Raw genomic sequence first — 16,786 nt, forward strand, 5'->3', positions numbered from 1 at the left:
ACAACTACTATCCTGGGTATTGTCCACTATCTTTAAAGTTCTGAGTCCAAAAGTTTCTGGACAGTGATCATATTGCCAAAAAAAAAAAAAAAAAGGGACTCAATATTTAACCTCCTCCATTTTAATACTTTGGGTTTTTTTACTTTTTTTTTTTTAAGATTTTATTTATGTATTTGAGAGAGAGAGAGAGAGTGAGTGAGAGAGAGCACAAGACAGGGTGGGGAGAGGCAGAGGGAGAAGCAGACTCCCTGATGAGCAGGGAGCCCGATGCGGGGCTGGATCCCAGGACCCTGGGATCATGAACTGAGCCAAAGGCAGACGCTTAACTGACTGTGCCACCCAGGCGTCCCTCTCTTTTGTTTTTGTTTTGTTTTGTTTTTACCTTTTGATAGAGTGTATTTACAGCACTTACTCGACACTCTGATACCCAGAGCCCACAGGATCCAAAAGAAATACATATTAAGATACTAAGAGTTGTTCTGCTCCTAGCTCAACATCATTGACCAGCAGGGAAATGCAAATCAAAACCAGAACGAGATACTACTTCATACCCATTAGGACGGCTACTGTCACAAAAAAAAAAAAAAAAAGAGAAAATAACAAGTGTTGGCAAGGATGACAGGAAAATGGAACTCTTGTGCATTGCTGATGGAAGTATAAAATGGCACTGGCCCTGTAGAATACAGTTTGGCCGTTTCTCAAAAAGTTAAACACAGAATTACCATATGATATACACAAAAGAATTGAAATCAGAAACCCAGTAATTGTATAATAATGTTCGTTGCAGCATTATTCACAGTAGCCAAAAAGAAACCACCAAATGCCGATCAACAGATGAATGGGTAAACAGAATGTCAAATATATGCACAATGGAGTATCATTCAGCCTTAAAAAGGAATGAAATTATGACACACACTATCTTGAAAACACTATACTAAGTGAAATAATCCAGATACAAAAGGCCTAACGTTCTATGATTTCACTTATGCGGTACCTACAATAGGCAAATTCATAGAGTCTGGAAAGTAGAACAGAGGTTACCAGGGGCAGGAGGAAGAGAGAGAAGAGGACTGACTGTTCAACAGATACAGAGCTCCTGCTTAGGATGATGAAAAAGCTCTGAAAACAGCAGGGATGACTGCACAACACTGCAAATGTACTTCATGCCCTTGAACTATACATTTTCAAATGGTTAAAATGATAAATTTAAAAAAGAAATAAATGACAGTTTAAACAAAAATAATAACAACGTACTACGGATGTATTACACACATAAAAGTAAAATGTGTAGGGGCGCCTGGGTGGCACAGCGGTTAGGCGTCTGCCTTCGGCTCAGGGCGTGATCCCGGCGTTATGGGATCGAGCCCCACATCAGGCTCCTCCGCTATAAGCCTGCTTCTTCCTATCCCATTCCCCCTGCTTGTGTTCCCTCTCTCGCTGACTGTCTCTATCTCTGTCAAATAAATAAATAAAATCTTTAAAAAAAAAAAAAAAAGGTAAAATGTGTAATAAAAGCACAAAGATTGGGATGCCTGGGTGGCTCAGTCGTTAAGCGTCTGCCTTCGGCTCAGGTCATGATCCCAGAGTCCTGGGATCGAGGTTCGCATCGGGCTCCCGGCTCATCAGGGAATCTGCTTCTCCCTCTACCCCTCCCCCTGCCTGTGATCTCTCTCTCTGTCTCTCAGATAAAAAAAAAAACCTTAAAAAAAAAAAAGCACAAAGACTGGGAGGAGAGAGATGGAAGTAGATATTGTTAGGTTCTTATAAAGTCTTATAGTTCAACTGAAGCGATATAATACCACTTGAGGGCTGACTGTGATGCCAGAGATATATGATATATATATGATATATATATGATTATATATATGATTGCTAAAGCAATCACTGAAATAAGAAAACAAAGAGTTATAGCCAAAAGCCAACAAAAAAGATAAAAAGTAGTTTATTAAAACCTACTCGGAAGTATAATTAAGTCAATGAAAATAAATGGCAAAAGCACTTACTGCCCAGACTGGTGATGTAAAGCCTAGAATCGCAGCTTTAGCTCCATCAGCAACATATGGAATAATATTTTCTCCCAGACGTGTATCTCTGAACAAGGCTCTAAGGATATTTAAAGCATGAACCTAGAATAAAAATCTGAAAATCAGTGGTGGGTTGAAGATCATGTTAATTCTAAATCTGTACAGATCTAATAGGTAACCTCAAAATTACAAGAAATGTATTTCTTTGAAAAAGCAGATTTTAATACAACTACTATTATCTGATAAATCAATTTTTTTAAAGTAAGATTTGAACAATGCAATAAAAAAAGCTTGATCCAATGGACAGATACAGAATCCTGCACCTACCAAGTAGAGACAACATGTTCTTTTCAAGTACGCATGAAACATTTATTTTTAAAAATGACTCCAAACCTAGCCACAGATAAAATCTCAACAAATACCAAATAATTAAAATCTTACAGATTATGCTCTGATTACAGCAGAATTAAGTTAGAAACTGATTTAAATATGTTTAAAACTGAGACTTTTTAAAAACACTGGTCAAAGAAAAGGTTTTTTTAATATTTAGAGCTGAATAACAACCAAGATGCTACCCATCAACATTTGTGAGATACACTGTGCGTAGAACTTAAAAGAAATGCATGCGTTACATGCTTCTATAAAAAAAAAGACTAAAAATGAATATGCTAAATGTCCAATTAAGATGATAGAGAAAGAACAATAAATTCAAAACAGAAAAAGAAAATTTAAAAGAGCAGAAAATTTGAAAAGAGCCATGACAGAAACAAGACCATTAACAAACCCAAAGTTGATACTTTGAAATAGAAACAAACCTCTGACTAACCAAGAAGAGAGATAAGAAAATAAGCAGTACCGTGAGAATATCAAAGATGACATGACTACAGATACATCAAAGAATAAAGCAAAAATACTACTATGAATACTATCCTAATCAATTTGAAAAATTAAGTCAAAATGGACAATTTCCCAGGAAATAGAATTTATCCAAAAAAATTCAAGGAGAAATTTAAAAGCTAGATAGATGTTAGCATTACATAAAGGAAATCAATAGATAAAAATCCTACCCAGCGATCAAAAACAAAAAAACAAACCCAACCTAGTAACTACAACAATTACCAAAAAAACAGACCCACATGGTTTTATGTATGAATTCTACCAAATATTCAAAGAATAGATAATCCCAATTTACATAAACTCTTTAGAGTAGAAAACTCCCAAATTTATTTTATCAGTCTAGTACAGCCTGGCTATAAATATAAGGTAAGGACAACTACTTTGGGAGAATGGTAATGTCTACTAAAGCTTAATATACAACATACCCAATAACCACTTCCAAGTATCTACTGAAAAGAAATGTACATCTATGTTCACCATTAGGCATGTATGAGAATGTTTGTAAAAGTACTATTTTTAATAACCCAAATTAAAAAACTACCCAAATGTTCATCAAGAGAAGAATGAAGAAGTTATATAATATTACATGGGAATGAAAATGAATAAATCACAATTTGGATGGATACCATAACGTAACATTGGTCAAGAGAAATCATACCAAAAGAGTATATAATGTATGGTTTCATTTATTTAAAATTAAATTAAATTAAATTAAAAAAACAGTTAAAACTAAAAAGGGTGGTTAAAATTAGGCTAGTGGTTACCCTTGGGGAAAAGGTACTGATGCTAAAACAGGTGCTAAAATGTTCTATCTCTTGCTACACAACTGTGTTCACCTTGTGAAACTTTACTGTGGTGCATACATGATTTATACATGTCTTTGTAGTGTTAGAATTCAATAAAAATTTTACATAAAAAATAAGGACAGGTATAGCATGAAAAAGGAAAACCACAGGTCAATGGCATTTATGAATCCAGTGAAAATATGCAAAAATGTTTTTAAAAAACTTTTAAGTGAATCTAGCAAAGTGTAAAAAAAAATTCAACATGTCAAAGTTGTGGGTTTGGTCTGTATGCAAAGATGCTATTATATGAAAAATCAACATATTCATATTTACAAATTCTAAAAAGAAACATTTAGGGGCTCCTGGGTGGCTCAGTCATTAAGCATCTGCCTTCGGCTCAGGGCGTGATCCCAGGGTCCTGGGATCGAGCCCCACATCAGGCTCCCTGCTCCACTGGGAAGCCTGCTTCTTTCCTCTCCCACTCCCCCTGCTTGTGTTCCCTCTCTTGCTGGCTGTCTCTCTCTCTGTCAAATAAGTAAATAAAATCTTTTAAAAAAATAAATAAAATAAAACAAAAAGAAACATTTAACTCAAAAGACACTCGAAAGCATTTGGTAAAATTTGATTTCCTCAATGAGATATAAGATAGATTTAAACCTACAGCAAATATCAGAAACAACACAAGGCTGCCTGCTATCTCCATTTCTATACAAACCATACATCAGGTTCCAGCCAACAGAATTAGAAAAATGTTCTATAAATAAGAACTAGAAAGGTCAAATACATTTAGCATTATTCACTGAGGATATGATCATCCATAAAGAAAATCCAAAAGAATTTAAATATAAGTCATTAGTTGTAGTATAGCAATTGCTGACACGACTTTTATATTGATTCTTCCAGTCCATGAACATGGATTTTTTTCTCCATTTATTCAGATCTTCTTGTATGTCTTTCATTATTTTTAAAAATAATTTTCTATAGAAGTCTTACAGATCTTTTGTGAGATTTATTCTACATATTTTATAATTTTTCTAGTGATTGTAAACGGTATTTAAAAGATTATATTGTATGTTGCTGGTGTGTACAAATGCAATTAATGTTGGAGGTTATTGTTGTGCTTACATTCAACGCAAAGTCATTTTTCCCAAACAAATCAATAAATAAATTCCAACCAAAATTCAGAAAGGGGTTTTGTTGACCTTAACAAGCTGATTCTATAACTTACATGGACGTGCAATGGAACGAATAAAGCCAAGATAATTCCAAAGGGAAAAAAGAGATTTACTCTACCAGATACCAAAACTTATTAAAAAGATAGTAATTAAAATAGTGATTTTGGCTCAGGGATAGACTAACAGACCAATAAAACAGAGCACACAAACAGATATGCATATCAATAAAAACAGTACATGAAAGATAAAAGGGTGTTATAAATCAAGGGGAAAGGATATCCTATATCAAAAATGCTTGTATATTAATTATACAAATGGAAAATAATAAAATTCTTTTTCTTATTTTACACACAAAGAAAAGCAATTTACAGGTGGTGTAAAGACAGAAATGTGAGAAGTAAAACTCTAAAACTTCAAAAAGAAAATATAAAATATCGTTCTGACCTTGGGGTATTTTAAACAAGATCCAAATGCACAAACCATAAAAGAAAAAGCTGACATCCTCCACTTGATTAAAATTTAAAACTTCCGTGCAATAATAGCATAAGCAAAGTGAAAGGAGAAGCCACAGATTGGGAGAAGGTATGTGTAACACAAATAACCACAAAGGAATATTGTTATCAGGAAAATCATTTTTTAAAGATTTTTTATTTATTTATTTGAGAGACAGAGCAGGAGCGGGCGGTGGGGATGCAGAGGGAGATGGCAGAGCAGACCCCTCCCCAGCAGGGAGCCCAAAGCAGGGCTTGATCCTAGGACCCTGAAATCATGACCTGAGCCAAAGGCAGACAGATGCTTAACCAACTGAGCCACCCAGGCGTCCCAGAAAAAGCATTTTAAAACAGCAAAAAACCCAACTCCTACAAGACAAAGACAAATAACCAAGTTAAAGGCAGCCAAAAAGTCTTTAAATGGGGGGCGCCTGGGTAGCGCAGTCATTAAGCGTCGGACTTCGGCTCAGGGCGTGATCCAGGTGTTATGGGATCGAGCCCCGCATCAGGCTCCTCCGCTGGGACCTGCTTCTTCCTCTCCCCCTCCCCCTGCTTGTGTTCCCTCTCTCTCTGGCTGTCTCTGCCTGTTGAATAAATAAATACAATCTTAAAAAAAAAAAGAAAAAGAAATTACAATGAACTTGGGGCGCCTGGGTCCATCGGCTCAGGTCAGGATCTGCCGTTGTGGGACTGAGGCCTGCAACAGGCTTCGCGTTCAGCACACAGTCTACTTCAGATTCTCTCTCCCCTTCCCCCTCCCACCCCCATGCCCTTCCCCCTGCTCACACTCCCTCTAAAATCAATCAATCAATCAATCTTTAAAAAAAAAAAAAGAAATTACAATGAACTTACAGCTCACTCACCTTGAAAAATGATGTTTATTGTAAACACCCAAACTTTGAAAAGATGTATGGATAATACCATTTATGTTTTTTAAAAAAAGGTCCTAAAAGAATGAAAAATGTGAGCGGAAAAACTGAGATTATTGATTATAGCTGAGGGAGAAGAAAGGGACAAGGGATCCAATACTCTTTAAAATCAAACACTATTACTTTTAGATGTTCTCATAAAAAAAGTAGCACTTTTTTAAAGTGAGAGTCTAAAAAAATGGAACCAAATTGTATTTTTCACAGTTTGCTGGGAAAAAAATCTAAAACTGATCATTCCTGAAAGGTGATTAGTAACATTTTAAAAATTTGAGAGAAATAAGGAAATTTCACATTTTATAGTCACTGGCCAGAAAGTGTCATATGCTAATAAACCCCATCGTTTTCCACTAGTCACACTCTGGCCCATGGGCTCCCCTTTGACACCTCCCACAGGCTCTGAAATAAAACCACATGTACGAACGTATTGTACTTGATTGACAAGTCAGCTCTTCTGTTCCCTGACCTAGCCTGGGCGTCCTAGAGTTGGGTGGAAAGTTCCACTACAAAGCATTTACTGAGAAAGCCTAGACAAGATGTACTTGAAGGTATTTACTACTGTGGAGTGGAGTAGAGCTGCGAGGATTACTTACCCCAACTTCTCACTCATACTCATACACACACACACACACACTCACACACAATTAACCCAGCTGCAGCAGTGACTAAAAGAGACTAAATATTAGCTAAAATTTAAAATATGAATATACCAAAAGTTAGACAATTCATTTTAGGGAAAGATCAGCTACTGAATTACAAAATGTGTATCAACTCAAAGAAGCACACATGAAATTCTAAGTGACAGCACATTCATTTAAAAAAACTTTAGATGCAAGAGCAGTATTATAAAATACCTTATCTAAGTTGGATGTTTTCACCAGAGTTTAAATATAGTTCATTTTGGTCAATATATATCAACTAAAGCAATGATTTATTTCGTGGACAGGAAAGGCCAACAAAACAAAACAAAACAAAAAATCCAGATCAAGCTTCAAATGCCTGCCCCATTTTCAAGAATTCTACATCTTTAGCAGATACTTTTTTTTTTTTTTTTGGTAAAGCAAAGATTTAAAATCACTGCCTTCCCAGCAGGCTTTGAATATTTCCATTATTACCTGGGGGACGGTGCTCTTTGAGTCATCTGTAGGCCCAGCCAAGGTGATTAACTCTTTCATTGTCATCTTCAACAAATCCATTTTGCCTTTCTTAGGTTCAGATGCCAATAGCGCCTACGGAAAAACAAAACAAAAATTAACGAGGCTCTGATTTTACATACACCTATTTGCTACTTCCCAGAATCAATCTCAAAATGCAAAATCCCCCTATAGAAACATGTGGTATCAAGTAAGCTAATTAAGCCATGTGGCCTTGGACAAGTAGCTTAACCTCGCCACCCCTGGGATTCTTCATCTGAAAAATTCGGTGATGGTGATATCATGGAACCTCTAAAGTCATTTCCAGTTTTGCTTATTAACAATAGAATTCTAAGAGGCTGAGAGAATGGCTCTTGTTGACAACTCTTATAGGACCATAACTAGGTGGCAGGTCTCAGATACAATAAGCAAGTCAGTTTTTGTAACAAATTTCCCGACAAGAAAATTCTCTTTAGTTAAAAGACCAAAAAAAAAAAACAAAAACAAAAAAAAAAAAAAAAAAAAAACCCCAACACCTATGGATTAAATTTCTAGCAAGGATTTGGAAACTCCCTGGAGACTGATCAGTTATTTAATTCTTTACGAAATCTCTCTACCTGGAGGATTATCAAATTGTAGCACTGGAAACTCCACGAGCAAGAGACAATATACAAACTCCAAAGAGGTCCTATATTTGAATTTTCAAGAGCTGCTTATTTACTTTGTGTCTAACATTTTGCCAATACACAATAAACATTAAAATAGGGTATCAAACTACCCGAGGCAATAAAAAGGAATGAAGTACTGAAACGTGCTACAACATGGATGGATTTTGAAACATGCTAAGTGAAAGAAGCCAGACACGAAGGTCGCGCATTATATGATTCCATTTATATGACATGTCCAGGATAGGCAAATCTCTAGAAACAGAAAATAGATTAGTGGTTGTGGAGAACTAGGAGTAGCAGGGATTATTTCATTTATACCTACTAGCTCCCAAGAGTGAAAGTTTCAAGCCACTCAGCTTCTTCGGAAGCTTTTATAATCCATAAAAGAGGAACACCCAAACTAGGTAAGTTTAAAAGAAAAATGTATCATAGTATATTTATGCTCAGAAAACATATATACTATTTTTCTAATGACCACTCAAAACAATTTCATATCTGTCTGCACAAAAGGTAAGTTCATAAACTAAGTAGGGCAGTGTTTCTCCATAGTTAACACTAAAGAAAGGTTTCCATGAAAACATAACTTATTGGTAAATTATGCTATGAGGAATGGGACATCTCTGAGCAGATTTTTCTAATAATTTAGATTTTACTCAACTAACATAAATAAGAGAGTTATATCCAATTACTGAAATGTCTCCTTGAAACCATGGCTTTTGTTCCGTCAAGAGCTGTGGGCATAGTTATGACACTCTTCCCAAGGATGGGCTAAGTGAATGCATGTCCAGATTGCTCTGTCACTGTGACCAACATTTAGTACTGGATGGGAACCAAAGGGAACAAGCACACAGCACAAACACACAACTAGACCTTGCTATTGTGTTAACATTTGTCCTCAGACAGACGAATGAGGCAAAAACACACTAGGTCAGAATGAATTATAGGCAGGACATAAACCAAACTGATGTGGAATGGGTCAAATCAGAGAGGAGTTAATTTCTGAAGGTCAACCAAAATCCACCCAGCAGAACTACCTCAATGATCTCTGTATCACATCAACAACTCGCAAGTGATGTCCACTGTCATCATACAATGATGACGTTGGAAATTTGGGGAAGGAATAAGAAAGAGAAGGAAAAAATGTAGGTAGAGGCACTTAAAAAAAAAGACTTCATTTCACTTATTATCATTGCTTTTATTATACCACCCCCATTCCTGGACTGCATCTTCCTAAATATTAAACAAAGAACTTTCAGGCCAGGGTCTAATTTAGTATTGTGAGGACTTTGGTTTTTATTCACTGCATTCACAAGGGTGACCGCCTCTTCAATTCAACACCGTGGACATAAAATATTTTCCTATCAACTAGCAATATCTGGGCATGCTGATATGAAGTGATCTTTAAGGTATAATGTTAGGTGAAAAAAAGCAAGGGAAAAACAGTGTGTATAATATGCTTTCTTCTGTGTTAAAAAAAACACACACCCATTCAGTCAGGCTGTCTGGGCTTCAAGTCTTAGCTCTGCTCACACTATCTCTGGGGCTTTTGGCAAATCACTTCCTTAAGCCAGTTTCTTCATCTACAATATATAGATGATCACAGGACGCACCTCATAGGGCTTGAGGAAAGATTAAATAAGGTAACATACGTGAAATAACTACTAAATGTTAGCTACTATTAGGATTAAAATTATTTTGTGCATGGACATTTTATGGAAGGATTCAAAAGAAACTGTTACTACCGGTTGCTTACACAGAGAGACTCTTAAGGGTCTTGAAATAACAGGAAGACTATTTTTTCTAATTCAAAAAGAAAAACGTAACATGTACACTTCCTAGAAGTGAGCAGTGAATGTGCCACAGTGATGTCTGCCTACTTAATGACCAGGCGGAAATCTATACCACCCTCTGTTCACATTACAAGACTGACCTCGTGGAGGGTTTGTTCCAAGAACAGATCTGTCACGGGAACACACTGTCCACACATACAACAAAGCCACAAATGCTATAGTACTTAAAACACAGAACTGTTCCTTATGCAATACGCTGACTCACATGTCAAGGGGATTGTCAAAAGACAAATAAAACAAATTATCAAAAGACAAACAGCTACGTCCCGTGGATAAGCACCTGTATGTAGAAAGGAATGCCAGCACTGCGCCTTGTAGCACAGAGTTTAGATGAAGGATCACTGCATTTAACTTCCTCTAAAACATTCCATAGCCACTGTTCCGGTAGCTTTTGCAGACTCACATTGGGGCACCTAAAAGGCATATGTAAAGCAAACATTTGGAATAATCAGGTACCAAAAGGTAAAAGTACAAACTATTGACACACCAACATTGTTAGAAAAGAATAAATATTCTTACATTTGGAAGGAGGGAAACTAAAAATTGTCTCCCGTTTTACTTTTCACTTATTTTCCTCTTACACTTATTTTCCTTAAAGATTCCACATCTTACAAAAGCATATAAAGCATGTGTCTTGTCTGCAAAATAAGCTTTAATACCACGGCTTACACCCACAGTTAAAATGTTCTGATCTTCTGATGTTAATAAAATTCTTACAGATAATCTATACTGCAAAACTCAAGATTTCTAACAAAGAGAATATAATTTTAATATAATTTATGTTCTATCTTTATAAAGATTATTTATATTCAGAGAAAACACATATTAAGGTATATTTTAAGGTATATTTTAATAAACATTTTCATGTCTTTCAAAATGTGGCCCCCCACAAAATTTTCAACCAGATCCTATGGAGAATTAATAAAGCAAGTTGGGATAAACATTTTGAGGTTATTTGGATATTGCTGTTAGTGAGATTCTGCTCTATTATACTGTTATTCTAGAGTGCTTAAGAACATTTTATTTTAAAAAAATTTTTGGGCACCTGGGTGGCTCAGTCAGTTAAGTGTCTGCCTTCAGCTCAGGTCATGATCCCAAGGTTCTGGGATCACGTCCCACATCAGCCTCCCGGCTCAGCCAGGAGCCTGCTTCTCCCTCTGCCTCTGCCACTCCCCCTGCTTGTGATCTCTTTCTCGCTCTGTGTCAAATAAATAAAGTCTTTAAAAAAATCTTTTTTAACCTTATGCCTTACCAGGTTACATAATATTATCTTAAGAAACAGTATATTCAGTAGTAGACAATTATTTTAGGAGGATCATAATTGGATTTAACTAAAAATATATGGAAAATAAAGAGATGAGGTCCAAAGAAAAAGAAAAAATATTTTTTTACATTGAGGAAGACATTCTGTAGACAGATAACTGATTTCTTTTTTTTTCCCCAAAGATTTTATTTATTTATTTGAAAGAGAGAGAGCACAAGCAGGGAGGAGAGGGAGAAGTAGACTCCCCGTTGAGCAGGGAGCCTGATGCGGCTCGATCCCAGCACCCTGATCATGACCTGAGCCAAAGACAATGCAGGACTGGCTTATAGAAAATGCTGCAGTCTAAAGTCAAGTGTCCTATAGGGATTCACTATATAGGAAAAACTAAGGGGGAAAAGGAACTGTAAGAGATAAGGAGTATTTTCCTATTTCCTTACTTACCTTTCAAGTGCACTGAAATACCAGTACAATAAATACTAGCTCAGTAATGCTCCTTCAAACTGTCTGTGAGCCTCTCCTGAGCCTCCCTGACCTGGCACACAGAGGTTCTAGCAAAACCAACCAATCTGAAAAGGGCAGGCAGGTCTGAGACAAGAGCAGGCCACCTGACTATGCATCATGCCTCCTTGCCTGAACTTACAAGGGCTCGTGACTGTTAACAAATCTTGATCTAATTCCTTTTCCATCTTAATCAAATATTCCAGCTTGATTCTAACCTTAAAAGCTTTTCCACATTTCGATAGGACTTTCTGTTATAGTAACGTTGTGCACTTTGCTGATTCCCATTCTAACATACGTGCCACCCACACACACACGCCCACACACACACATACTCTCTCCATATTCCCAACTCAACATTTGTTTATGATCTCCGCACTTACCCCTAGTCATACAAATCAGCAAAACTGCCTCCAAATATTACATCTCACAAGGACCTTTCCTTTCTCAGAGCCTCTAATGGACTTTGAGGAACTATTAGGCACAAGGTGTGCCCCTATGGGGTCAGTACGGTGCCATGGACTGGTCGACTCTTAGCTGGACTCGAGGACATGCGGGCAGGAAGGCCCACCTGTGTGGGCTTGAGGGAGCCAGAGATTAGATGACTGAGAAAATAGTTTAAGGCCCCAGAGGCAATTCCCTAATTTAGATCCTTGGCTATTGTAATTATAAACAGTTAACCAGGCCTATTTATTTCCTTGAGTGTTACACATTAAGACTAAATGCTCCTTGTTAATTTGGGGAATTTGAAAACAAAGGTTAGAGAATACTTAAGGAGGTAAAGGCTGGCAAAGTGCCCTCACCAGAGCCCTTTCTGGCCCACTGCCAAGGATCCAGGACCTCAGGAGCTCTGGGAAATGCTCAAGGCACCAGCTCCCCCCATCTAGTCCACAAGGTCCTCTGCTTTGGAATTCCCCAGGATCATACCGGCTTTTCTGCAGAACTCTTCAGTTGTCTGGTTTTCAATGTGGACTTTGCACTAGACCCTATTTCTCTGATTCCCTAGCTTCCTAGCTGTGCATCCCAGGCCAGTCCTGCCCTCACAGCCACACAAGAAAATTAGTCCAATAATAGAATTCCTACCCTTCTTGGTAAAATGAAACATGCTGTATTTTAAACAAAATAAACTTACAAGTTTTGTTTAAATTATCATACTGTAAATATATTTGCCTGCCACTAAGTAAAGAAAAATAAACATTTACCGAATGTCTTTTATAATCAGATACAACACTAGACTTTTCACATCTTATCTTTGCAACAAACAAGTCTGTGAAAAGGTATGATTTTCCCCAACTGACAGGTAGGAGAGTACGTGATATGGTCAGGAGGATAGACTACAGAGCCAAATTATTTAGTTTAGAATCCCTGCTCTGCCATCTGATAGTGGTATGATCCGGGACAAGTTATGAAACCTCCCCATTTCTCACTCTCCTCTTCCATAAAATGAAAGTTTTGGGGAGGATTAAATGAGTTTGTCCTGGTGAAGAGTCTAATATGTTCTTAACAGGTTGTTTTCTAAAATTATTATCTATTATTGGGGTATGTGGCTGGCTCAGTCAGTGGAGCATGCGACTCTTGATCTTGGGGTTGTAAGTTTGAGCCCCATTATGGATGTGGAGATTACTTAAAAATTTAAATCTTAAAAAAATAAAATAAAATTATTATCTATTATTATCCATTATTATGAGAAAAGCAAGCTTTAAAGAGTTTCATTGAACTGGTAGAGATGGAACAGTTGGTTAACGTTTTGACAAGCCATGCCCCAGCACATATTAATAATAACCAAAATGTGCAAATAGAACCCCAAAACCAACTGAGCTCAAAAGCAAGATAATTATCTGGGAAAAACAGAAGAGAAATGCAAAGTAGCGAGAGTGCTGATACCAGAGATCAGCTGGGTTACAGCTCTAGAAGCAGCAATGATGGCCATGAAGTCAGTTCCTGAGGAGAAACTCACCTCACTCCCAGGAAATGAGAAATTTCAGGGGCTTCCTCTTCCATGAAAGGAAATTGAAAAGGGCTACTGCCAGAGCTGCAGCAGTAGGAAAAGTCATGGGCCCAGGGAAAGCCCGAACCAGGGTGACTACTAGCTTGGTGACCAGATCTGTAACGTCCCCAGTATTACTTTGGGTGGGAGACCCAAAATGTCACTATCTAATCTAGTTTCTCTGATAGAGAGGAATACTCCAAAGAAGAATAAATAGAAACCAAAAAGACTCCTAATCATATAGTCAGCAAATCATAATTCAAAACACAGAGATGTTTTATATTAAGAAAAACTATCTTAAAAAGCAATCATCTGAACATAAGGTCACTCCATATGAAACTTAATTTTACAGAGCTGTCTGACAAAGACCTTAAAAAACTGTTTAGAACACTCAAGAGACAAGGAATAACTTCTATTTAAAAAAAGGGTAAGAAATTATGAAAAACAGGGTTGAGGTGGAGGCCTGGGTGGCTCAGTTGTTTAAGCAACTGACTCTTGATTTCAGCTCAGGTAATAATCTTAGGGTCATGAAATGGAGCCCCTCGGGCTCAGTGCAGAGTCTGCTGGAGATTCTCTCTCCCTCTCCCTCTACCCCTCCCCCAGCTCATACTCGCATGCACACTCTCTCTCTAAATAAATAAAATCTTTTAAAAAAAGAAAAGAAAGATATTGGAAACACTGGAAATAAAAATGTACTTTCAAAATTAAAAAAAAATAACAGATAAGATGAATTCTAGAGAGTTAATGACTCAGATAACAGTTTTCTGGGAAACGTACCCAAAACAATACAGAGAAAGAAGACAAAAACACGAAATATATATGTGCACACATGTATATGTGTGTGTGTGTACATATGTAATACGATAGCTCGAGAGAAACCAATATGATCTAAGAGGGGTTACAGAGGGCAGGAATAAAATGTCTAGGAGAAAAATATTCAAAGAAATATCTAGAAAATTTCCAGAATTGAAGAAAGTCACAAGGCCTCAGATTCAAAGGATATTCCAAGTATCCACTCCAAGTAAATAAACCCATACCTAGGCATATTACAGTGAAATTGTGATTAAGAGAAAACCTTAAAAGACAGAGGAGATGAAAGAAAAATAGGATACTTTACAAAGGAAATCAATTATACCAAAGACAAGTTTCTCACTGGCAATAATAAAAGACATAGTATCTTCAAAGCACTGAGCAAAAATAACTGTTAACCAGAATTCTATACCCTATTAAACTACATTCAACAGTGGAGGTAAGATAAAGACAATTTGAGACAAACCGTAAGTCTGCCTCCCAGAGATCCTTATGAAAAGAAATTCTAAAGAACATGCTTCTGCAAAGTTAAGTAGACCCAGAGCAGTCTCAACGTGGTATCTATTAGACAGCTCAAACTCAACATACCCAGACAAAACTGATGGCCTTCCTTTAAAAATCTACTCTGCCCATGGTCTTCTCCATCGTAGCATACAAAAAATACATCTTAGGCCAAAAATTTTGGAATTATCCTTTCTCAAATATCAAATCCAATCAATCAATATACACTGTCCGTTCAACCTTCAAATTACATCCAGATTCAGATAACTGTTTACTATCTCCACCATTCTTCAAGCCATCATCATCTCTTTCCTGAATAACAATAATATTGTAACCTCTTAACTGGTCTCTCCGATTTTACTGTTATAGTCTATTCTCAACACTGCAGTCAAAGTAATCCTTTTATTTTAATATTTTTAAAAAGATTTTATCTATTTATTAGACAGAGAGAGCACAAGCAGGGGGAGCTGCAGAGAGAGAGGGAGAAGAAGACTCCCCACTGAGTAGGGAGCCCAACATGGGGCTTGATCCCAGAACCCTGAGATCAAGACCTGAGCCAAAGGCAGACACTTAACCACTTAAAACTGACTGAACCACCCAGGAGCCCCTCAAGTAATCCTTTTGAAAGTCCAGATCATAATCCTCCTCTGTTCACAAACCCTCCAATGGCTCCCTGTTTTACTCAGAATAAAAGCCAAAATCTTCACTGCATCTTAGAGTATCTAGTCCTCATTACCTCTCTGATCTGATCTTCTACAACTCTTCCTTAATCCACTCCGGTCACAAATGGTTTACCTGCTGTTCCTTAAATACCCTAAGTCCATGCCTCTCAAGACCTTGGCACCTGACCTCCTCTCTACTTGGAACAGTCTTCCTCCAGCTATACAACTGTTGATTATAGTGTTCACTATACTTACGAATATGTTTAAATCTTTAATGATAATCTTTTAAAATCAAGTTTTAAAAAATGGAAATTAAATAATTTCCCCAACATTATAAAGCTTGTGAGTGACAGGGGGAGAATTAAAATGTAGACTGACACCAAAGCCCTTGCTTACTAAAAAGGCATTACTTAAAGGTGCTTGTCCTAGATTCTATTCCACATCTGTCCCAATCTGCTCATGACAGATACACTATCAGCTCTCTATTCTTTGCTTCAGTGGATTTCATTCATTCATTTGGAAAAAAGATCTATTAATTATCTAGTAGTTTGCTTGGCACTATGCTGTGCCCTAGGAAAGGGAGAATAGAATAAAAATTCCAACTTCACATAATTCAGAAAACAAGTTCCTGTGGCTTAGGAATGTATTACCAGAATATATTGGTTTTAAGAAATTTACCTTCCTAATCATTTTATTCAGGTCATCCTTCAGATTGATTTCAATCTCTGAACATATACCATCAGGGTGGGGGTTAGAGTAGCTGTTAAACAAACTGAGTGATATGAATGGAAAGCTAGCTGGAGAATTAAAACATCCCTCGGAAAAACCATTCAGTGGATAACCATTTACTGGTAACTGACTTGATGTGAACTGTGTCTCACTCATTCTGGAAGTATTCCAATTCCCTTGGCCAACTGGGAACATTTATGACTGTTAATAAACTTTCCTACATTAACTGAATGACTCACCACTGGCCTAAAGAAATTATTTCACCTGCAAACACAAAGCAAATAATTTCACATTTTATTTTATTTCATTTCATTTTACTTTATTTTAATTAATTAATTAATTTATTTGACACAGAGAGAGAAAGCACAAGAAGGGGGAGCAGCAAG

General features: G+C 36.9%; 1 protein-coding gene across 6 annotated transcripts in view; it reads right to left on the reverse strand.

Annotated features, from left to right (window-relative positions):
* Positions 1–16,786, reverse strand: part of THADA (THADA armadillo repeat containing) — a 224,949-nt gene that overhangs the window by 144,900 nt on the left and 63,263 nt on the right. For all 6 annotated transcript variants that reach the window (XM_034659058.1, XM_034659059.1, XM_034659057.1 and 3 more), the window contains exons 23-25: positions 10,230–10,362; positions 7,414–7,527; positions 2,004–2,126 (exon numbers count right to left, since the gene is read on the reverse strand). In XM_034659058.1, the coding sequence (XP_034514949.1) occupies positions 2,004–2,126; positions 7,414–7,527; positions 10,230–10,362 (370 nt within the window). The remainder of the gene's footprint in view (positions 1–2,003; positions 2,127–7,413; positions 7,528–10,229; positions 10,363–16,786) is intronic.

Source organism: Ailuropoda melanoleuca, chromosome 4 (genome assembly GCF_002007445.2).
Source record: "Ailuropoda melanoleuca isolate Jingjing chromosome 4, ASM200744v2, whole genome shotgun sequence".
Classification (NCBI taxonomy): Eukaryota; Metazoa; Chordata; class Mammalia; order Carnivora; family Ursidae; genus Ailuropoda; species Ailuropoda melanoleuca.